This window comes from Schistocerca americana, chromosome 4 (genome assembly GCF_021461395.2).
Source record: "Schistocerca americana isolate TAMUIC-IGC-003095 chromosome 4, iqSchAmer2.1, whole genome shotgun sequence".
Taxonomy (NCBI): domain Eukaryota; kingdom Metazoa; phylum Arthropoda; class Insecta; order Orthoptera; family Acrididae; genus Schistocerca; species Schistocerca americana.
The window spans coordinates 372147143-372172920 of NC_060122.1; the positions used below are offsets into that span (position 1 = coordinate 372147143).

The following is a 25778-nucleotide window of genomic DNA, read 5'->3' on the forward strand; positions in this document are numbered from 1 at the left end:
AACAACGGGTGATTGTACTACGTACATCACATGACAATAAAACATGGTAGGTTGCATAGCATAAACATTGCATGTGCCTGTGCATTGTTTGCAAGAAAATCACATTACGGGCCAGTTGTATTGTGTATATGCTCATGTTGTGCACATCAGTTTTGCAGAATTAAAGTTCCTTTCAATATACCCATACCTCCCTAATGAAGCATTTGCAGACCTATGTTCATACAACATTTTCTGTTCTGAATTACTTATACTATCACTGTTTAAAATATTGACCTTTCCTTCCCAAACACCCTGTATAGAGATAATATTGATCCTAATGCATTTCCCTGGGGTACTCCCTCGTTCCTGATGGACAACTGCAATAGAGGATGACTTGGTGGGTTCTATTACTGAAGAAGTCTTCAAGTCACTCGCATATTTGGGAACCTATTCCACATGATTGTAACTTCATAAACAGTCTGCAGTCTGCAGTGGAGCGCTGTGTCAAATGCTTTCTGGAAATCTCAGAATACACAATATGCCTGCTGCCTTTCATAAGTGGTTCACAAGATATAATGTGAGAAGAAGGCAAGCCAAGTTTCACCCACATGATGCTTTCTACATCCATATTGACAGAAGCTCTTCCATCTCAAGAAAATTTATCATATTCAAAATGAAAACACGTTCAAGAATTCTGCAGCAAACTGATGTTAAACGTACTGGTCTGTAATTTTGCATGTCTGTTCTTTTACCCAACCACTGGGGACTTTGTGCTGCGTGAGACATTTGTGATAAATGCAAGCTAAGTTAAGTGGCAAATGCAGTACAGTACTCTCCGTATAACTGAACTGGGATCCCATCCAGGTCTGGTGACTGATTTTCAACACTACCAGTTGCTTCTCTATCCAAGGATGACTATTACTATACCTTGCATTTGACAGTCTGTACAACAGTCGGACAACGGTACATTTATACAATCCTCATGCGTGAATAATTTCTTAAAAGTGAGATTTAAAACTTTGAGTTTCTTTTTGCTGTCTTCTACTGCCAGATTAGACTGGACAATGAGTGACCTGCTTAGTGATTTCGCATAGAATCATAATTTTCTCAGGTTCTCAGCAACATCACTGGCTACGGTATGACTGTGGTAGTTGTATGCTTTGCACATTGATCTCGTTACAGACACATCAAATTGTACATTTACATATTCTTTATTGAACCAAGAGAACAAGAGTTCAACAGTTTCTGTTTCCTCAGCAATTTCCAAATTCTGTTAGTAAGTCATGGTTAGTGTTTTTCATCCTTAATAAACTTACTTTACACATACTTCTCCCTCTCTCCATGGAGTGATTTACCATCTGTTTAAACTTTGCCCCTAAGCATCATACTGGAACTAAATGGTGTCAATTCATTTTCTAACTGGGATGCTAACAGCTGCTTACCTGCTCTTTCTAGGAAAAATACTCTTGTAGCCTTCTTGATGATGCTAACAATTGCATACCTTCTCTTTCTAGCAAAAATACTCTCGTAGCCTTCTTGATGATTCGAACAACTGTTTACCTGCTCTTTCGAGCAACAATAATCTCCTAGCATTCTTAATGGATTTATTAACTTTAGTAGGCATCGTTGCAATGACAACATGTCCACTAATCCCTGTCTCTATACTGACACCGTCAATAAGGTCAATTGCACTGTCAAACTAGTTGGTCATGACAGTTTTAAGGAAAATATGTTCAAAAGTACTTCACAAGACTGCCTGTCTGCACCATCTGCAATGAATCCAGAAATGTTCCAGTCTATACTCGGTAGGTTAAATGTGACTTTAATTAATATTGCATAATTTGAATATTTCCACATTACTGATCGCAAGTTTTCTTCGAACGACTCTATAACTGTCATGGTGGAAAAGGGTAGCTGGTAAAAATATCCAATACTTAACTTGAGTTCACCTAGGTCTGTTACAGTGTCCAGATAACTTCATGGTCAAGACTCAGTTTTGACCACGATAGGCACAATATTTTTGTCAACTGCAATGAACCATGCCCTTCTACGGCATCTAACCTGTCTTTTTGATGTACTTTCCGTGCCTTGCTAATTATTTCAGAACCTTCTGCTTCGGGTTTCAGCCAGCTTTCAGTTTTGAGAATACCTTCGGGACAATAACTTTCCCAAAGGGCAGTAAATTCAGTAATTTTGTTATGAATACTTCAACAATTTACCTTTAAACTTCTGATAGTCTAAGTGTCTTTACTTTGTCTGATTCCACTCTCTGCGTACTGACTGGTGTGCATTCATCAGGGGACTCCAAACTAATGCCTAGCTTAAAAAGCTCTCACATGCACTCTACAAGTACTCTGCTAAATGAGGAGCTGCTTCCTTTGTGTAGTGCACCCCGACCTATCAAGGGAAGTCTTCCAATTCTCCACGCCGTAACACAGGTAAGAAACCTGCAGCCAAGACCATCACAGAACCATGGAGCCTTTGGTTGAGACCTTCCACTTGGCTCCAGACCAAAGGACCCGATCAATACTGGGTACAACGTCACAAATGCATTTAGAAAAACAGCTTGGAATCAGAATGTACAACATACATAGACACAGACTATACACAACTGCTTAAATACAGGGTGTCAAGGTTGAACATGTAATAATATAAAAAGTAGTAACTTGAGACATAAGTGAGATAACTCAAAATGTTTTCTTTGTGTGTGTTTGTGACAGTTGGTACCACTTGTGCATGCGTGTAATAGCTTTGTTCATGTAAACGCTTATCAGAGCCATGTGGACTCCACAGCAGAAGGTGTTTTATGTGCTTTCTCTAACGAAGCTGAAGTATGTTACACTGATACAATGTTGCTTTCAATGTGAGTGTAGACTGCACGTCATGCCATTTTATGGACACTGTGAGGGATTTCTTGAATCACGAATGTCCAAATCACTGTATTGGGATTGCCAGTCCGTCATTTGCTCGGCTTGCTAGAAGCCCAGACATTACGTCACTTAATTTTTTTTTCTGTGGGGGTTTATGAAGAACCAGGCACCACCTCATGACCTACCAGAACTGCATCACCGCATTCATACAGCCATTGCAAATTTTACACCTGCAATGCTGCAAACAATCGGAGAGAAGTGGAATACAGATTAGATTTCTGTCATGCCACTAATAGTGCGCATATAAAGTTGCATTATATGTGTAAAAAAAACTTTTCAGATACCATACTTGTGGAAACATACCATCAATAAATAGCTCAATTATTTATCAAGTTATTAAATTTTATATAATCATATTTTTAGCTTGCACATCCTGTATAATCTTATAGACAATAAAAACACTAAAAATACACGTTTGAATTCCTGTGAGAAATTGGTTGGAAGTGTGTATGATTTCTACCATTGCCTTAATGATTCAATATATTCATTCATATTAACACAATTTAATTTTATAACTATATAATCATAACATATCCAATAAATTTACTGAGTAAGTTGTGTGCCCAAAATTAACCGCTGATGAGTAGCAGTGACATGCAAATATGACACTATAATAGCTGCTAACAAATTTTGGCAAACACTATCTCGAAATATGTCAAGTCAGTACAACCAGACTCACTATATCATCACAGAAGATCACAAATAGGTTTGTGGGTGCAAGTGTGTGCGTAACTGCCCGCTCCCCACTCTCCCAACCCAAACAAACAAAAACACACACACACACACACACACACACACACACACACACACACACACGCACACACACGCCTGAGGGAGGACTCGAACCTCCGGCAGGAGGGGCTGCAGAGAGACAGAGAGAGAGCGAGCAAGAGAGAGAGAGAGAGAGAGAGAGAGAGAGAGAAGTGGTGGGGTAGTAAATAAATAAATTGATTAGTAGCTCTGTTTTTGGCCTGGAGAAGTAACAACTCAAACTGACTTTGAATAAGTGGTTTACCAACATGTCACTAAGAAAATGAAGAGAACTTCTTTTGAGACATTGTGTCAATACTATAATGTGTGGAAAAAATTATATATAAAAACAAAGATGAGGTGACTTACCGAACGAAAGCGCTGGCAGGTCGATAGACACACAAACAAACACAAACATACACACAAAATTCAAGCTTTCGCAACACACTGTTGCCTCATCAGGAAAGAGGGAAGGAGAGGGGAAGACGAAAGGAAGTGGGTTTCAAGGGAGAGGGTAAGGAGTCATTCCAATCCCGGGAGCGGAAAGACTTACCTTTGGGGGAAAAAAGGACAGGTATACACTCGCACACACGCACATATCCATCCACACATACAGACACAAGCAGACATATAATGTGTGGAGCTGAACAAAATTTTATCTTACTAACTATAATTTACTTTAATCACAAACAGTAACCGAGTGTAATTAAGTTTATTCTTCCAAGCGTAAAATGAAAGTATAAGAGTGGTTTCATTATACCTCACAACAAATTTGAAATACAGGGCATTATAGTGGATTATCAATGACATATGTGTTGTTTATCTGAGTTACAATATAATGCATCTATGACATCAAGCACAACAAACAGTCATTCAGCGTGTCATCACCCTTACAATGAGAAAGTCGTGTGGGGACCCATGTTGAACGAGGACAAGAGTCTGGTGAAGGCTCCAACTCTGATGTTCGTCCATGTGTCCCATAGAGGGGTACATCAGTTGGTGGACACGGAGGGTTTGGGTACTTGCTACAAACTTGAAAACAAAAGACAAGAAAGAAACAAAAATAAAAAAATAAAAACAAAAGTAAGCATAAATAATCTTGCAAAAAATGATATGAGTATTCTCTTTTATGAAATTACAGCTTTATGAAAATCAAATTCAGGTAAACAGAAATACTACAGTGATAATCAATTGAAATAACTGTAAAAAGTGTGAACAAAACTATTTTCAAACATCTCTACAAAGCAGCAAACAGAATACAATTATCTTTAACTTCATATTGTGCAAACAAATAATTATAAACTTTATAAGCAAGTAAAACATGCAAAACTACCATTTAAATTACGAGACAGAACAGTTTGCCAGTATTTATCTCCAAGAACCAAAATGTACAGTACCACTGTTACATGCATATAAAAGGAAAAGTGACACATTACCTAGCTTTCGGCACTAATAGTTTCTTTCTCAGGGAAGAGACAATAAAATGTTGGGGGAGGTTAGAATGGAAGGGCAAGTCACTTGGACACCAGAATAAGAAAGATCAGCATATAGTATGAATGAGGGTAAACAAAGATGGAGGGGGATGGGTCACAGAGAGAAAGTGCTAGTTCACCTCCCGAAAATGCAATGAGGTGATAAAATTCATGGCATAGATATATGCACACATACACTTGGTGGTAGTATTTTGTACATAGGGTATAAAAGGGCAATATATTGGCAGAGCTGTGATATGTACTCAGGTGATTCATGTGAAAAGGTTTCCACCATGATTATGGTTGTACTTTAAATGTGGAATGGTAATTGGAGCTAGACTCATGATTTCACAAATCGTTAGAGAATTCAATATTCCAAGTCCACAGTGCTAAGAGTGTGTCAAGAATACCAAATTTCCAACGTTACCTCTCACCATGCACAACGCAGCAGCCAACTGCCTTCGCTTAATGACCAAGAGCAAGCGGCGTTTATGTAGAGTTGTCAATGCTAACAGACAAGTAACACAGCGTGAAATAACTGCAGAAATCTATGTGGGATATAATGAACATATAAGTTAGGACAGTGCATTTTGGCATTAATGGGCTACGGCAGCAGACAATTGATGCAAGTGCCTTTGGTAACAGCACAATGTTGCCTGCAGTTCCTCTCATGGGCTTGTGACCATATTGGTTGACCCTAGAGAACTGGCCTGGTCACATGAGTCCCAATTCCAGAAGGTAAGAGCTGACGGTAGGGTATGAGTTTGGCACACACCCCATGAAGCAACTGATCCAAGTTGTCAATGAGGCACTGTACAGGCTGGTGGTGTTTCCACAATGGTGTGGGTTGTGTTTATATGGAATGAACTGGGTCCTCTGGTCCAACTGAAGTGATCATTGACTGGGAAAGATGATGTCCGGCTACTTGTAGACCACTTGCAGCCATTCAAGGACCTCATGTTCCCTGACAACAATGGAATTTTTATGGATGGCAATGCGACATTGTCACCAGAACACAACTGTTCGTCGCTGATTTGAAGAACATTCTGTACACTTTGAGCAAATGGTTTGGCCACCAAGACTGCACGACATGGGACTTAATTGTGAGGTCAGGTTGTGCACAAAATCCTGCAATGGCAACACTTTTGCAATTATGAATGGATACAGAGGTGGCATCGCTCAATATTTCTGCAGGGGACTTCCAATGACTTGTTGAGTCCATGCCACATTGAGTCGCTGCACTAAGAGATAAGCCCCTTTTAAATGAATGACTTTCTTGCATCAGTCAACTACTTGTAGTGAGTTAGTCTGCTGCACTGCCCATAACATATTATTCCTACACTGAGTCTCACTTGTCCACTCTGACAGTTGTTCATATGTCAGCGTTAAGATTGTGTTTGTCGTGACAGCTGCCTGCTCTGCAGTTTGGCATCCGAACAGAGAAAGCAACATTATGAGAGGCAATTATTCTTACGAAAAGTTGAAATATTGTAACAGGAACAAGGAATTAGCAACAAAAATAGTGTTTTCTAATGATCAAAGCAACACATGCTGAATGTTCTGGACAAATATGGTAAATTTTCAACATGGTTGACAACTTAAATAATTGGTGAAATGTCACCCTCCCCTCCCTTATATTACAAAACAGCTTAATTTATTTTAGAAGGCAGTCAATAATGCCTTTTTATTTTATGCTTTGTGCCTTGTTTTCTTTCTAAGAACCAAATAACATAGAAAATTATTTTTCTTGTTCAACAGAGTTGACTGTTCCAGTGTTGAAACAATTTTCATTTAAAATTTTGATCTGTTTACATTCTTATTTACGCATAGTGTAGGTATTTGCTTTGTCCAGGTTCAATGAAACCTAAATACCTTTTTACTTTCAGATATTTGGTCTCTCTTGTGAGACAACACTATAGGAAAAATATCTTTGCAGCGTGCCACAAAACAAAGCAAAACCTAAACTAAACATTAGGAACACACAAAAGCACACAATCCATTACTATACCATGAGTGTGCATGATGAGAATTGGTTAGCTTCTGACATCAGCAGACAATGCTACAATCCCTGTTCACGTGCATGCGCAGTTTTCAGTATTCATGTGATTATAGATCTCTACTTTGACAAAGTCAATTTATCATTGACATCACTGATTTACCGGTGATGGGGTCAGCAGGTGCAGGTTGCGCACCCAACACATACAATCAATTTTGACCAAAAAGTCATCATGTAAAATACGATACATAAGGTAGAGGTGCAGCATGATGGTACAGCTGAAGCACAATTTTCAAGTAAATGGTCCTAATCTATTCATATAATACAATAAAACAGAATAAGAACTGTAGCAAAAGCAAATATGCGAAGATTGAAACCAGCACAAGACTGTGTATTCAAAATTCTGCAACCAGTATCTACTTCAATATGTGATAAAAAATAAAAATAAAATAAACAGTAACTGACAAGACCAGATATACAGTATGAATGTAGGCCTACAGTTTTAAGAGATGTAGCCACAGAGCAAAATCTGACACATACATAGTACTGTCACAGTGTAGTCCCTACACACACAACCACACAGCACTCCACACCTCCCCCTCTCATACACTGCAATCCCTTCCCCTTCCCTACCCCCTCTAGACTGCTGCTTCCATTCCACGTGACAGTCGCATTCTTGTCCAAACTGCTGGATGGTGGTTGTTGGGATGTTTAAGGGGGACTAAACAGCTAAGGTCATCAATCAGTCCCCCATTCCAAAAACAAGTGAGACAAAGTCGCAGAGCAGATAAAACCCTAAGGGGAAGGAGACTCCCCCCCCCCCCCCCCCAGGTGCTAAAGAACACAAATTAGGCAACGAACACTACAGAAAAGAAGAGTACAGACGAATACCAGACAGAAAGAAATAGAAGAAAAGAAGATGGCCGGAGACTGGTTGACTGACCACGACAACAAAAAAGGGAAAGAGTCAACCATCCGACGACACACCAAAACAGCAACAAATATGGAGAGACGCGAGGACAAAAGACACAGAAACGGAAAGGTGCAGGACCCCCCTAAATGGATCCATAAAAAGGACTAGCACGGATAAAATGTAAAACATTGTCAGCCATGGAGGCATCGTCACATAAAATCAAAGGCAAGGTGCCCGGGAAATTAAAAGACTGCCGAAGGGTGCGCAGTCGGGGACACTCCAGTAAAATGTGGGCGACCGTCAGCCGGGACCCACACCGACACAGGGGGGGATCCTCCTGACGCAAAAGATGGCCGTGCGTCAGGTATGTATGGCCGATGCGGAGCCGACACAGGATAACAGAGTCCCTGCGAGAAGACCGCAGGGAGGAGCGCCACACATTGGTCGTCTCCTTGACAGCCCGCAGTTTATTAGGCATTGTCAAGCCTCGCCACTCAGCAGACCACATCCCAAGCACCTTACGGCGCAACACCAGCTGCTGATCGGGAGCCGTGAGGCCGATCTCCAAAGCTGGGGCGTCGATCGCCCCTTTGGCCAGCCTGTCAACACGTTCGTTCCCCGGGATGCCAACATGACCTGGCGTCCAAACCAAGACCACCGAACGTCCAGAACGGGCAATGGCGGAAACAGACTCCTGAATAGAGGACACCAGAGGAGAAGAGGGATAGCAGCAGTCGATGGCCTGAAGGCTGCTCAGGGAGTCACTGCAGATGACGATGGACCTACTTGAGCAGAAACGCATATGCTCAAGAGCGCGCAATATGGCCACCAGCTCTGCAGTAAAAATACTGCAGCCAGCCGGCAAGGAGTGCTGCTCAACATGGGCAGCGTGAGCAAAAGCGTAGGCAGTGCGACCATCAACCAGGGAACCATCAGTGTAGACAGGCTCACAGTCCGAAAATGAGGCGAGGAGCGCAAGAAAACGGCGACGGAGGGCCACAGGCGGAACCGAGTCCTTGGGTCCCTGTACCAAGTCCAGACGGACGGACGGCCGGGACAAACACCAGGGAGGCGTAGGTGCACGGACCCGGAAGGGAGGCAGAAGAGGAAATGACCCCAGTTCCGACAGCAGGGACCGGACGCGGACAGCTACGGAAAGCCCAGACCTAGGTCGCCGTTCGGGCAGATGGAGGACCATGGCAGGGAAAAGCAGGCGACGATTGGGATGGCCTGGCGAGCCATGCACGTGGACAGCATAGTCGGCGAGCAGACGATGGCAGCGAATCCGCAGCGGGGGAACCCTGGCCTCCACCAGTAGACTATCCACGGGGCTAGTGCGAAAAGCGCCAGTGGCAAACCGAACCCCACAGTGGTGTATGGGGTCTAACAACTTCAACACTGAGGGTGACGCAGACCCATAGGCCAGGCTCCCATAATCAAGCCGGGACTGCACAAGGGCTCTGTACAATCGCAGCAGCGTGCAGCGATCTGCACCCCAAGACGTGTGGCTAAGGCAGCATTGAGGTGCCGCCAGCATTTTTGCTTCAGCTGAGTAACATGAGGAACCCATGTGAGCCGGGCATCAAACACGAGTCCCAAGAAGCGGCAAGTGTCCACCACGTCAAGCAGGTGGCCGTCGAGGTAAAGTTCAGGATGAGGGTGGACCGTCCGACGCCTGCAGAAGTGCATAACTCGAGTCTTGGCTGCAGAGAACTGAAAACCATGAGTCAGAGCCCATGATGCTGCCTTGCGAACGGCGACTTGCAGCCTGCGTTCGGCGACTCCCGTAGTCGTGGAGCTAAATGAGATGCAGAAGTCATCGGCATACAAAGAAGGAGACACCGACGACCCCACGGCTGCAGCCAGGCCATTAATGGCCACTAGAAATAAGGAGACGCTCAACACCGAGCCCTGCGGGATCCCATTTTCCTGTATATAAGAGGAACTAGAAGCGGCACCGACTTGCACCCGGAAAGAGCGGCGCAATAAAAAGGTTTGAAGAAAAGCCGGGAGCCGACCACGAAGACCCCACTCATGCAACATGGCGAGGATGTGATGCCTCCATGTGGTGTCATACGCCTTCCGCAGATCGAAAAATACAGCAACGTGATGCTGACGTCGGGCAAAGGCCGTACGGATAGCAGATTCCAGCCGCACCAAATTGTCCGTGGCAGACCGGCCCTGGTGGAAGCCACCCTGGGATGGAGCGAGGAGACCGCGCGACTCAAGGACCCAACACAAACGCCGCCCCACCATACGTTCGAGCAATTTGCACAAAACGTTGGTGAGGGTAATGGGACGATAGCTGTCCACCGCCTGTGGGTCCGCATCGGGCTTCAAGATGGGGACAATAAGACCCTCTCGCCATTGCGACAGGAACACGCCCTCGCTAAAAATGCGGTTAAAGATGGTGAGGATGTGTCTCTGGCAGTCCCTGGAGAGATGCTTCAGAGCTCTCAGCAAAGTGCGCAGCAAGGTGTTCAGAAATGGCGGCAGCGTCCGTGCAGACAGCGCCGGCCAGGGAGATCCCAGGGACACCCGTAGGGGTCTGGGATCCATAAATCCGCCGGATCCGGGACCACACGAGCGAGGGGGAGACACGGGAGCCCAGGGATGAGACGTACCACTCCCAGCACTCCTGCTTACGCCGTGCAATAAGACGATGGGCGAAGGCACGGAGCCTCTTAAAGGCGATGAGGGTCTCTAGAGACGGGTGCCGCCTATGACGCTGGAGAGCCCGCCTACGGTCGCGAATAGCCTCAGCAATCTCCGGCGACCACCAGGGGACAGCCTTCCTCCGAGGGAGGCCAGAAGAACGGGGGATGGCAGCCTCGGCCGCTGAAATGATGGACGTGGTTAAAACACGGACCACCTCGTCAATGTCACCCTGTGGGGGAGACTCAATGGTTGCAGCGGAAGTAAAAGCCGGCCAGTCAGCCCTGTGGAGAGCCCAGCGGGGCAGGCGCCCAGAAGAATGACACTGGGGCAGTGACAAATAGATGGGAAAATGGTCACTACCACACAGGTCAGGATGCACTCTCCAGTGGAGGGATGGGACAAGTCCAGGGCTGCAAATAGAGAGATCGATGGCCGACAACGAGCCATGGGCCACACTGAAATGCGTGGGAGCACCGGTGTTCAAGAGGCTAAGGTCGAGCTGAGCCAACACATGCTCCACGGCCCGACCGCGGTCATCGGAGACAGTCCCACCCCATAGAGGGTTGTGGGGATTGAAATCGCCCAGCAGCAAAAAAGGTGGCGGCAGTTGGGCTATCAGAGCAGCCAGGACATGCTGCGCGACAGCACCATCAGGTGGAAGGTAAATACTGCAGACGGTAATAGCCTGTGGCGTCCACACCCGAACAGCGACAGCCTCTAAAGCTGTTTGTAGAGGTACAAACTCGCTGTGAAGAGAGTTAAGGACATATATGCAGACGCCACCAGACACCCTTTCATAAGCTGCCCGGTTCTTAAAATAACCCCGATAGCCACGGAGGGCGGGGGTTCGCAGTGCTGGAAACCAAGTTTCCTGCAGAGCAATGCAAAGGAAAGGATGACGGCTGATAAGTTGGCGGAGCTCAGCTAGATGGTGGAAGAAACCGCTGCAGTTCCACTGGAGAATGGTATTAGCCATGGATGGGAAAGGCGTGAAGGGACTGGCGAGGCAGATTACGCCTCCGGGGCCCCTGCTGCTACTGAGTCACCACCTGTACAACAGCTATCTACTGCATCCGAGGGACTGGCGAGATCCATGTCCTCAGCGGACGCCAGAATCTCCACCTCATACTCAGACGCAGAGCTTGTAGGAAGCGGTGGAATGGGTGCCACCGCAATGTCGGTAGCCTTGGGGAGTTTCTTCTTCTTCTGCTTCTCGCGCTGTGCCTTTGGTGGCTCCGGCTGGGAGGGCGTCACTGGGTCAGTCTCAGGGACAGACGACGACCGTGTGTCCCGACGACCAGGGACCGGCGGTTGTTTAAGCCACTTGCGGCTTTCGGCCTTGGTACCGGTCGGAACTTGGGAAGGGAGGTCCCCAAGGGACCCCTTCCTTACGATAGTAGCCGAAGAAGTCTTACGCTTCTCCGGCTGGGAAGGGGGAACTGATGTCCCCGATGGGTGGGGGGGTGTTGCTCCTGAAGGAGATGGAGCAGGGGCAACAGGGGGTTTAGTGCCCCCCACCATCAAGGGGGCAGGTGTGGGACTTCGACTCTGAGAGCTGACTGGAGCGGATGGAACTGTAGCAGGAGTGACAGTTGCGGCATAAGAAGCTGTCATGCGCACTGGATGAAGCCGATCATATTTCCGCTTCGCCTCAGTGTACGTCAGGCGGTCGAGAGTCTTGATTTCCATGATCTTCCGCTGCTTCTGCAGAATCAGACAGTCTGGCGAGCAAGGCGGATGGTGCGCACCACAGTTCACACAGATTGGAGGCGGGGCACAGGGATGATCAGGATGGGATGGTCGACCGCAATCGCGACAGATGAGGTCGGAAGCACAGCGTGAAGACATATGGCCGAACTTCCAACACTTGAAGCACCGCATCGGGGGAGGGATATAAGGCTTGACATCACAACGGTACACCATCACCTTGACCTTCTCAGGTAACGTGTCACCCTCGAAGGCCAAGATGAAGGCACCGGTGGCAACTTGACGATCCCTCGGACCCTGGTGGACGCGCCGGACGAAATGGACACCGCGGCGCTCCAAGTTGGCGCGCAGCTCGTCATCGGACTGTAAAAGGAGATCCCTGTGGAAGATAATGCCCTGGACCATATTCAGACTTTTATGGGGCGCGATAGTGACGGAGACATCCCCCAGCTTAGTACAAGCGAGCAAGGCCCGCGACTGGGTGCAGGATGCCGTTTTTATCAACACCGATCCGGACCGCATCTTGGACAAGCCCTCCACCTCCCCAAACTTGTCCTCTAAATGCTCTACAAAGAACTGAGGCTTCACAGACATAAAAGATTTCCCATCAGCTCTGGTACAGACAAGATATCTGGGCGAATACGTCTCACTTTCATGCAATGCCTTTCGTTCCTCCCATGGTGTGGCGAGGGAGGGGAACGATTTGGGGTCATACACATTAGCCTTAAAGTGAGCTTTGGAACGCTTAGAGACTGCTGACGGCTGGCCGCCAGCGAGAGATGATGTACCACGCTTCATTGCGGGTCATCCGCCCTGATGCCACCTACTCCGACCAAGGGCCCTCCCCACGGGTGCCACCCAGCCACAGCAATAGCCACCTGGCAGGATGGCCATTGCCGAGAGTCCCGATGCCCCAGGGAGATGGGCATCTACTCCTTGGCATACATGGGGAGTTAACGGCGCAGGCATCAGTAGAGTGATCCCTGTGTTGTCAGGGGGCTACGTCAGTGCAGAAAATGGCCCTGCACAGTGCTTGGCAGAAAGTGCACGCAGGAGCGCATTCATGCCCAAGCGATGGAGAGCGGGCAAGACTGCAATGCAACGACGAATAAGATGGCGAAAGTTCTCAACACAACACGGACATAATGCACCAAGTAAGGCACCCTTCCCCAATCAGCTCGCTCTTCGGAAAAATTTGGAGATATGGAGGTCAAACCCGACAGGGGACCATCACATAAGGTCGAAACGTTTGAGACTCCTTTTAGTCGCCTCTTACGACAGGCAGGAATACCGCGGGCCTATTCTAACCCCCGAACCCGCAGGGGGGAAACTGCTGGAAATGGTGATCTTGTGTACATGAGACGTGCTCGCTTGTGTGAATGAATGGTGTGTGCTTCTCTTTCTTTTACTGCTGATGGCTGTGGCCAAAAGTTAATGTGTAAGTGTTATTTAATTGAGACTGTCTGCAACTTAATGTGTCATCTTCATGGTAAGTAGCGATTTAGCTATTCCTGACATAATTTGTACTGTATAGTCAGCTGTAAATAACCTTTGTCCTTCAACAAATTTTGGTTGCATTATCTCTGGCAACACAATCACTACCCCCTGAATTCCAGTGCATGTCTATGTTTATAAATATTGTAAAAACAAAGATGATGTGACTTACCAAACGAAAGTGCTGGCAGATCGATAGACACACAAACAAACACAAACATACACACAAAATTCAAGCTTTCGCAACAAACGGTTGCTTCATCAGGAAAGAGGGAAGGAGAGGGAAAGACGAAAGGATGTGGGCTTTAAGGGAGAGGGTAAGGAGTCATTCCAAATGTCTGCTTGTGTCTGTGTATGTGCGGATGGATATGTGTGTGTGTGCGTGAGTGTATACCCGTCCTTTTTTCCCCCTAAGGTAAGTCTTTCCGCTCCCGGGATTGGAATGACTCCTTACCCTCTCCCTTAAAACCCACATCCTTTTGTCTTTCCCTCTCCTTCCCTCTTTCCTGATGAAGCAACCATTTGTTGCGAAAGCTTGAATTTTGTGTGTATGTTTGTGTTTGTTTGTGTGTCTATCGACCTGCCAGCACTTTCGTTTGGTAAGTCACATCATCTTTGTTTTTAGATATATTTTTCCCACGTGGAATGTTTCCCTCTATTATATTTATAAATATTGTGTGTAATATGTTCTAAAAATTACAGCAGTACTATCTTGTTTGGAAAAATCAATTTCTGTTAGTTGCAGTATAGATACCAATGTGATTAGTTCAATAGTTCCACTCCTTTTTAGTTTGTTGACCTAATTGTTAAAAAAAAAGTGTTTGTAATAAAGATTGTAATTGCAATGCAAATACAGCTCATCTGAAATTAACTGCTGTGGCATAATATAGTGTTCAGTGCAAATTATAATTGTCATATAGTATTCTATTTAGATTCTCTCTTCCACAGCAGTTAATATTGCAGTAAATCACCACTATTTTCAAGTTTGTTGTTACACACAACCTCAACAAAAGAAGAAAAAGAGACATATTTGAATTTGTAAAGGTAGCTCCAGGTAAGTAGTAAATTTTATCCCATGTTTTTTTTCTCATTATGGCCCAAATCACTTTCTTGGGCACTGTAGCTTCAGCTCTTAAAAGTAACTTGTTATCCTCATAACATAAATCATCATGAAATTACAATAGAATCATTGAGATTAATTTCATATTATTTGTTTAGTGTTTAGAAAAACATGCCAAACCTTGATGTGGCCCGACTGTGATTGTTGTTCTTGGGAATGAGATGAGTCAGTTGCAGTTTGTAAGCAGCTGGGGATTCCCATGTCAAGCAATTGGAAGCTGCTGTGAATGGGTGTGCTACCAAGACACACTTATAATAAATATAAAAATCACTTCAAATACTATCCTTTCCTGTGGATACTGCCTCCTATACATGTAACACAGGACATACCACAGGAAAATTTCATTTCAACAACAACATAATGAAGAGTGTGAAATCAGCACTATTTAATGAAGTAACACAAAATCTGTGAATTTTAGTGAGATAACAAGTTACTGGTAGTTATTAAAGAAATAATGTGGAAAATAGCAGTTTCCACTACTCGAAGGTAACAAACATTGTACATCTCCAGATGTCAGTGACATCTGATAGCTATTTAACATTGAAATCAGGTACTAACTTTTCCATCATTACTGATTGTGGTAAATAATCTAGTTTAAAATAACAGTTCACTCCCCATGTTAAGAAGTGAGACTGAAAGCACTTTGCTTCCAGTCGCTGCCAACATGAGTGATTAAAGAGTATTGTGCACAATAGACAGCGGTATATATGGTTGAACTCTGTGCTTCATAAGCACTAATGTTTATTTTTGTAACAAAACTACCATTAGTGAATGTGTAAAAGTATTATGTAATTTAAATTTCTATCAGACAAAAAATTTCAGCATTCGTCATATAAGTCAAAGCACAACAAACTCTCTATCTGTCAGAGAGTAAACTTATCTTGTAATGTGTGCAGTAGAGTCCTGTTAATCCGAACTAATTGGGACCGGACCTCGTTCACATCACTGATTCGTTTGGATTAGCCGGAATTACGGTTACGAGTTTCTAGAATGAAGTATACCAAGCAGATAAATAGATACACCATGGTAACAAATGGGGACAAGTGTGGGAACAATGGCTCTCTCTCACTCCCTGCCCTTGTTGTTGTGCATTGTGGAGACCTTTGTAGTGTCTGAGGTCAGTGCACTGCCAGTCGGCTCGCAAAGTGCTTGGTTACGTTAGTTATCAATCATTGGCACGCGTAACAGTTTATTTTATTCGTTCAGGTGTAGTGGTGTATGTATTTTCGTCAAGACTAAATGGAAACATACAACGTTAACTCTCAAAGAAAAACTGAATGCTTTGAATTGGATAGACAATGGTGAGAATGTATCTAAACTGGCAATGGAACTGGGCGTTGGCAAAGCAACCATTTGTGATTGTAAGAAGAGCCTAGTGAAGCTTTGCAACGTCTTCAGGAAAAACACTTGAAATTTGGCAGTCTTTGAAACAGTCCCAGTGTGATAAAGTGGATGAAGCTCTTTTGCTTTGGTTTACGCAGGAAAGAGAAAGGGGAACTCCTTTGAGTGGAGCACTGGTTCAGGAGAAGGCTGTTTACCTAAACAAGTTAATGAGTGGTGATCAGTCTTTTAGTGCGAGTTCGGGTTGGCTGGGCAGATTCAAAGAACATCATGGAATCCATCAGCTAACAATTACTGGAGAGGAACTTTCTTCTGACTGTAATGCAGCGAAGGAATGCTTGGGTGAGTTTGTAAAAATGATAAGAAAGGGAAAGTATTCTCCCCAACAAATTTATAAAGCTGACAAGACTGACCTTAATTTTAGGGCATTGCCAACAAAAAGCCTGGCATCAAAAGCAGAAGACCATGCTCCTGGTTTTAAAATGTGCAAAGATTGTGTGACTTTATTAGTGTGCAGTAATGCTGCTGGTATTCACAAGCTGCCTTTAATGCTGATCGGCAAATCTGCTAGGCCCAGAGCTTTTAAAAACAGCAACATGAAGTCGCTGCCCAGATATTATTGCAACCAGAAAAAAGCATGGATGGATGGATGGATGGATGGTTGGATGGATGGTAAGCTGTTCAAAGAATGGCTTCACGGCCAGGAAAATCATTTGTCTCCCCATACAATCCTTTTGATTGATAATGTGTCATCTCACGCCCAGCACTGATTAATTATGTGACAGAGAAATTGTGATGAAGTTTTTGCCACTGAGTGCTACACCACTTCTACAGCTGATGGACCAGGGCGTACAGCAAACATTAAAACTGATTTACAGAAAACAATTTTTAAGAATGCTGATCCAAGATGATAGCATTCCTTTAGTGGACAAAATAAGAAAGACCAATGTGAAGCATGTTGTTTATTGGGCTGCTGAGGCATGGCAGAATATTTCAGAAAAGACTCTGAGAAAATCGTGGAGAAAAGTGTGGACACACTTGAATTTCAGAACAACCTAGTTGAAAATGAAAAGAAAATTCTACTACAAATGATACAGACAATCACTGGATGTGAAGAAGCTAGTGAAGGTGATGTAGACGAGTGGATGGCAGCAGATGGGGCATGTGTGGAGAACCTGACTGACACTGATTTAGTTGCTGCTGTGACTCAAGACCAGGAAGAGGTGGACAGCTGTGAAGGAAGTGATAATGAGCTTGAAAGTGACAAAGGAGAGCTGGTGCCACACAGTGACGCAGCAGAAGCCCTTGACCTTGTGCTACATTATTTGGAGCAACAGCCCACTGCTAAACCTGCTGATTTGATGTTTATGAGATGATGGCGCAGCTATGCCTTATATAACAGACTCTTCATTATGCCAAAAAACAATGACTGAATTTTTTTCATCTAAAAAGTAGGGCAAAACGTCCACTGTATTTTAGTAAGTTTGACAACTTTTCTTTCATTGATATGCATTGTTTAAACCTAATGTTTCTTGCCATTTTTTCTAATACATGTTTACTGTACTGTGTAAATTTAAATAGTGTGTATGTACAGCAGTTTACTGCACAGTTTTCCATACTTAGACTAACATTTTTCATGTTCGGATTAACCAAACATTCGGATTACCGGGGTTTGAATTAGTGGGGCTCTGCTGTACTATGTTATGAAAAGTGATTTAATATCAACATAATTGTTCAATTCAGACACAAATACATACAACTTTTTGTTGTTCATCTCACCTTTCCTTTTTTTGGTCATGTAGCTGTTTCACCCCAATGTTCAAAGTTTGCAACAGTGCAGCACTATCAATGTTTTCTCTAAAATTATCATGAAATCTCAAGTTAGATCACATTCTGTCTCTATTCATTGCATCCTAAACTCGGTGAAGTACAAATGTGCTGAAGTAATTTGTAACTGTGAAAATGCTGAAGCCTACAGTGACTGCTGATGACAAGGTGTGGGAATTTGAAACTGAAGGGTTTTACGCTCCTGATAAGGCAGTAGTTTCTTTTTTCTTTTCTTTTCTTAAGCAAAGACACCATTTTGAAACACAAGCAAAATAAAAAGTGTACATGCAACAAAATGAACAGTCCAGTTTGCAAATAAAGTGGCAGTCTTCAATTAGTAGCAGCTTTGAAATTGCAAAAAAGAAGAAAAGTAACTGTAGTTATCGGGCCCATTTCACTCCACAAACCGGAAAACAAAGATTTTCAGCAACAGAAGAATGATTTCATTGAAGATAGGCTGCATTTTGTTAACAGGTTAAATACAGTTTGACATTCTCCCTAATAAAAGTTAAAACTTAACATTTAATAAATTGTGCTCTAGTAGAGTACCAAATTAATTTAAAAAGCCAGGTATGTAACAGAATAAAAGATCCTTATTACATGCTGGTAACACAAAATGTGTAAAAGCTATGATACAACAACAATGAAAAGATGTAATGGAGCAACTAGCAGGTAAATATGTTATTATATTAGCCAATGAGCCCACCAACAGAATTGGTTTGTATCTCTGCTGTGCAGTTGAAAACTGCTGAAATGTTGTATGAGAAGAAAGTTTTTGTTGCACTTACAAAAGTTCTGGAAGCAGCAAACTCAATGCACTGTGCTTGTATAATTTTAGGCATCTTCTCAAATACGATATACAGTATGATAATGTGAAAGCTGCAATGAATGACACTGCCTGATACATGAACAAATTTGCTGACTGTTAGAAAACAATCATAGGTGATCATTTAAACCACGTTAAATGCTGGGTATATTTAATGAATATGATTGCAAACTTTTTTTTACAGGAATTTAATAAGCCATTTTAACATCCTGGACCCATGGTTCTCCACAACCACTGGCAGAATATTTTGAAGACATGATTGAATTCTTCCACAGTGATGATATGTGAGAGCTGTCTAATGCAGGTACAGAGTGTGGTAATTCCCTGTTGGGTGATGAAGTGAACTGGAGTCTTGTGAAGACTACATTTGTTAAAGAATATGTCAGTGAATTCATTACTATGACTGCCTTGTTAAAGGGTTCAAAATGTTCCACTTTGCACACACTTTGAAGAAAGTTAAAATGGCTTGAAGAATGTTTGAGTACTGAGCAAAGGAATTTTGGTGATTAAACAAATACGATTAGAGAGAGAGAGAGAGAGAGAGAGAGAGAGAGAGAGAGAGAGAGAGAGAGAGAGAGAGACTAGGGGGGGGGGGGGGGAGGTATTTCAGACAGAAGTTAAGGAGGGATTGAAGCATACTACATTGCATATTCAGATGAGGTTGTCAACTCTCTTGGCCACAGATCCAAACGAACCAGTCTTCAAAGCCTTAGATTCATGTTTAAACACAAAGACAATAGGCTTGAAACCCATTAATGTAGACCTTGCAAGGATCTTGCAGACTGTACCTGGAATGACTGGTCTCAATAGTGCAGATACTCTAAAGGTGTGCAAATTTCTTCAGATGTTCGCTGAAAAGCATATGTCCATGCCATGCCAATTATATGTTGACATGACAAATGTCTCGAAGTTGGTAATCAGTAGTTTTCACTGCTGGGTATTTGGATTCAGTGTTCCAGTGTACAGAATGTGAGGCTATTTTCTAACTGCAGTGAAGTGTTGACAGGTGGGTGGCACAGTCTCTCAGAAGGCTAGAAATCATGACAATGCTACCATCTGAAAAACTGTCCACAGTATTTGGCTGAAAACATACTGCTTGGAATAGCTTTTTTTCTTTAATTATCAAGTATAATATAAATGTTTTCCCTTTATCTTCAAGTTAGCATAATGTAAATAAGCATGATGTGTATGGTGTAATAAATACATTGTAAATGATAGGTATAGTTTCATTTTCAACACAGAATTGGAAAGTGGTTAAACAGATCGAAAGTAAGTAATCGAAAAGAGAAACAAGTTGGCAGTAAATAACGCTGAAATTAAAAAAAAGAAACCCTGAAATGGAGAAGGCAGGGACCAGGGAGAATTCAGAGAACTACACACATTGTTCTACCAACAAATTTGAGGTGCTGATCCCAGTGAAATTGAGCCAGTGAGGCACCTTTACCTGTTGGGAAGTCTACAGTGTCCTACGTCAATGGAAAGTAGATGCAGTTGGTAGGGGTGTGTTAATTGTTGGCAGTTAGAATGTAAAGTGAATAATGGTACCCATTAGAGAAACTGCATCAAATGATAAGCAGAATCACCTTGTGCAGTGGTGCATATACCTGAAGAGGCTATTCTGGTGACAGTTGAGAGAATATGGTGCAATCAGCTGCAGATTGTCATACAAATTGGAAACATTGATACCTGCCAACTGGGCTTCCAAGGTAACATTTGAATCATTCTAGCAACTGGCGGTGAATGTGAAGAACACCAGTCATGTTCACAGAATGATAATGAAGCTCATAATCTGCAGAACTTTCCCCAGAACAGATTTTGTTTCCTGATTTTGACTGATTTGGAAGGCCTGAACCACAGACTTTGAAGGTTTTAGGACAGGTTAGGCTGTGATTTCCTAGACAAGCAATCTATATGTGAAAACTGTAGGATACCCCTTAATGGATCAGGAGTGCACCACACATCAATAGCTATTACCCAGAAAACTAACTGTGTGTGGGGTGTGCAGGGCCACAAATGTATATTAGATTAGGTAGCTCTCCAAATAATGATAGCTGTAGGAGATCCAATGTATTAAATCCAAAGAAGTGCAGCTTAGAGAAGAGAAATTAAAATACTAGTGATCAACTGCCAAAGCATTTGAAACAAAGTTCCAAAGTGTGTAGCACTATTAAAAAGCAGTGATCGTCACATAATCCTACATACAGAATGTTGGCTAAAATTTGACATTAACTGCAGTTTTTTGAGTTTAAACTATGTGTATAGTGAAAGGATAGGCTAATGGGAAATGGAGGTACGACATTCATCAAAGTATACGCAATACTCAATTCTACCAAAACAGATAGTGTAGCTGCAGGCGAGATTGCTGGAGCAAGACTCAGTATCCAGCGCAGGGATGAACTTGTAACTGGGTCCTTCTATCGAACACCAGACTCACACCCAGATGTAACAGAGAACTTTTCAGTGAACATTAGCTCACTAATGCATATCTTTTCCACCCATACTACCATCATTGGAGGACATTTTAATCGTTCAGCTATCATCTGGGAAAATTAGTTTTATAAATTGTGGATGTGAACAGACATCTTGTGAAGCAACACTAAACACATTCTCTGAAAAGTACTTTGGACAAATAGTTCAGAAGCTTCCTCATGATGGAAATATATTATACACAATGGAAACAAGAAACCTGGACTCTTTGAGGATCTCTATATTGAGACTTGTGTCAGTGACTGTGAGGCAGTTGCAGCAGCAAAGTTTACTAAAGTACAAAGGACAATCAAAATAAGTAGAGAGATTTCTATGTCCATTAAAATAAATAAACGCACAATTATGTAATCCCTCAAGCAGGAACTCTTAAAAGAGTTAGCTCTGGGCATCAATATATACAGGAACTATGGCTCAAATGTACAAGAGTGACTGACATATCTAGCAGAACATTTGTGACTCGTGGGACCCTCCAACACAAGCTGTTCGCCTTGAGTGCCCACATGTGGGCAGGAAGGCACCTGCAGGCACAGGTGGGCATGGTGAGCAAACAACTGACATGTGGGCAGTCAAACAGCCAAGCTTTAGTATAGATGTTTGTACAGCCCTAACGGTGTGTGTGAGGGCAGGAGAGTGGGCAACTGGCTCAAGCACAACACGCAAAATGCATGCAACAGCACTGTTCCGCAAGCATCCAGTCATCTTAATAAAATTTCAAAGTAGTGCAAAGATTGGCAATTTGGTTTAACCATTCAGAAACATAAAATTCTGCAGTCACAAAATGCAGTAACAAACTCAATGAGTCACAAATGAAATCAAGCAATGCATACAAATATCTCAGTGCAACAATTTGTGGGACTAACAACTGGAATGATCAAATAGTCTCAGATTTTGGGAAAATATATAAAGGAGATTGCTTGCAAAACTCTCAGGCAGCCAGTCCTAGAATATTGCCCAAGTGCTAAGGACACATACCAAACAGGGCTATAACAGGAAATGAACATATATGATGAAGGCCAGCAGAAAAGGCGACAGCTTTGTATGAACCACAGAAGGGCACCATGGAAAAGCTGAAAAACCTGAATTCACAGAGGCTTGAAGATAAAACTATGAAGTTTAACAATGGAAAATCCAGGGTGGAATGTAACAATATTGTGAAAAGAAAGTTGCCACTCACCATATAGAAGAGATGCTGAGTCACAGATAGTCACAACAAAAAGACTGTCACAAATTAGCTTTCGGCCAGTAAGGTCTCCATCAGAATTAGACGGCAAATACACATACATACACACTCATGCAAACGCAACTAACACACGCATGACTGCAGTCGTAAGCAACTGAGGTAACACTGCAAGTAGCAGCACTGGTGCATGGTGGGAGTGGCAACTGGGTGGGAGTAAGGAGGAGGCTGGGGTGGGGAGGGGGAGGGATAGTAGGGTAGGTGTGACAGACAGACGTGCTGTTGGGGAGCACAGAGGGATGAGGCGGAAAGAGGGTAGGGCAGCTATGTGCAGTTGGGAGGTTAGACGGAGGGAGGGATGAGGTGGAGAGAGGGTGGGGGATAGTGGGAAAGGAGAGAAGTAAGAAGACAGCATGTGATGGAGGAATGAGGGCTGTGTAGTGCTGGAATAGGAACAGCGAAGGGGGTGGATGGGAGAGGACAATGACTAAGGAAGGCTGAGGTCATGAGGGTTATGGGAACGTACGACATATTGCAAGGAAAGTTCCCAAGTGTGCAATTCAGAAAAGCTGGTGTTGGTGGAAAGGATCCATATGGCACAGGCTGTGAAGCAGTCATTGTAATGAAGGATGTCATGTCTGCCAGTGTACTCAGCAGCAGGGTGGTCCACTTGTTTCTTGGCCACAGTTTGTCGGTGGCCATTCATGCGGACAGACAGCTAGTTGGTTGTCATGTCCACACAGAATGCAGCACAGTGGTCGCAGCCTAGCTTGTAGATTACATGACTGGTTTCACAGGTAGCGCTGGCTTTGATGGGATAGATTATGTTTGTGATTGGACTGGAGTAGGTGGTGGTGGGAGGATGTATAGGACAGGTCTTACATCTAGGTCTATTACAGGAGTATGAGCCATGAGGTAAGGGGCTGGGAGCAGGGGTTGTGTAGGCATGGAAAAGTATATTGTGTAGGTTCGGTGGACAGTGGAATACCACTGTAGGAGGGGAGGGAAGGATAGTGGGCAGGACATTTCTCATTTCAGGGCATGACGAGAGGTAGTCGAAACCCTGGCAGAGAATATGATTCAGTTCCTCCAATCCTAGGTGGTACCAAGTTATGAGGGGAATGCTCCTCTGTGGTCAGACGGTGGGACTTTGTGAGGTGGTGGGAGCCTGGAAAGATAAGGCACAGGAGATTTGTTTTTGTACAAGGTTGGGAGGATAATTAACACGTATTTATGCTAAATCACTGCTGGAAATTATGTTGCACTGTTGCATGTGGGTTTGCTTCAGACTAATGTGCTCATTATGTGAATTATTTCTACCATCTCGAGTAAACTGCGCCTCATCAGTAAATAAAATGTACTTGCGTAACCGCCAATTAGTATTTAACCAATTGCACAACTCCAAGTGAAGCACAGGATCTCCTGGATATAAATGATGCACTTTTGTTGATGGTAAGGATATAAATTATTGTACCTCAGTGTACGCCACACCTTAGATTATGAAATGTTAATCATTGAGAGATACGTCATGTACTGGCACCTAGGCTATGTTGAACAGCATCCATAATATCCTCATCACCATCTTCACGTATTGAGCACTCGTACTGATTATGAACGCTAGGTGGAGAACCTGTCTCCTGTAACATTTGAAATACTCCACTAAGGGTCGGTGCATTTGGAGTCGGATAACATACGCGATATTTGTTAACTGCAGCCATAACATTACCATCACATTTACCAGAAATAAACACCACATCAGTGTATTCCTCTGTCGTAAATTTGAAAGGCCTCTCTATTTCATAAATAATCTACAAAGGAGTGGAGACTAGTGCAGAGTCTACCAATACTTTCTGTGGTCTTAGTATCTTTTGTCCTCCGCACAAGGAATGCGTTCTTTCTGTGCTGTACGAAAGTACCTACTTATGCTATGGAGCAGCGAAAGTTATGGCTGAGAGGGCCAGGTCACTTCTTCTATCCCTCATCTTTACTGTGTTACTAAGTGTCAAAGAGAAGTCTTTGACCAATTCCAGCTTGTTCCACGACTCTACGCTCAGCCATGCATGCCGTTCAGGTGGCATTGTAAGCAGCAATGGCTAACAAACAAACACCTATCATTAACAGAATTCTTGTGGCAATACTGTACATCATTCATGCTGCTACAGGTACGGCATGTTGCTATCTGCTTTCCAGCATTTGTTTGTGTGTGTGCAACATGGAAGTGTATGTTTGCAAGGAGAACACTGATTTTCACTGAGCAGTATTTTTTTCTTTGAAAATTAGGATGGGTGAGTTTCAAGATGCAGAGAGCAAAACAAAGACTGTTATATACCAGGTATACGAATTCCTTTGTGATCTTAAAGACAATGCCAGAAGAGACGAAATTGTATTGCCACTGCAACAACAAGGGCATGTGGTGTTTCACTACGAACTGCACACAGCATATTTTCAGAAGCATAGGCAACGGAAACCTATGGTCAAAAAATGAAATTTCGATCTCCGAGAAAAGATATTAGTGGAAGAATAACTGTCACTGAATTGCAGTTTTATCCACAAGATGTTGTTCATTGCACTGTATTAGAATTTTATGACTGGCAAGTATCTTACAAGGCAAAGGGTCACAGATATATTAAATGACAAGATTGCTTTCACAGGGGACGCCATTCAAGTGGAAGAATTTTGATATCGCTAGAATTTAGGTACAGAAAATGCAATGATGGAAGACACATTCTGATGGAAGAGATCTGATACTGCAACATCCAGGACTACTTTTCTGAAAAAACATGCACAACATCTGGAAAGAAGATCATCACTGCCCTATTATTTATCTCAATGAGACCTAGCTAAGTCAAACTCATACCACAAAGGAGATCTGGCAGGATTTGAAAGTCAATGATGGGTTGAAAGTATCGACTGGCAGAGGAAACAAGACTTATTGTCTGTCATCCAGCATCATTTGAATACGGTTTTATCATAAGAGCAAAGCTAATATTTACATCCTGCAAATCCATTGATTATCATGAAGAAATGAGCAGTTTTGTATTTAAACATTAATCCTAATCCAAGTACAAAGAAGGAAGAAATTGTACAGTCGCTAAAAGAGT

General features: G+C 43.3%; 1 protein-coding gene across 3 annotated transcripts in view; it reads right to left on the minus strand.

Moving 5' to 3' along the window:
• The window catches only part of LOC124612636 (mothers against decapentaplegic homolog 4), a 168705-nt gene that overhangs the window by 101392 nt on the left and 41535 nt on the right, over positions 1–25778 (minus strand). For 2 of the 3 annotated variants that reach the window (XM_047140933.1, XM_047140934.1), the window contains exon 6: positions 4554–4691. The exons of the other annotated variant lie outside the window; for it this stretch is intronic. In XM_047140933.1, the coding sequence (XP_046996889.1) occupies positions 4554–4691 (138 nt within the window). The remainder of the gene's footprint in view (positions 1–4553; positions 4692–25778) is intronic. 3 annotated transcript variants of the gene reach the window in all.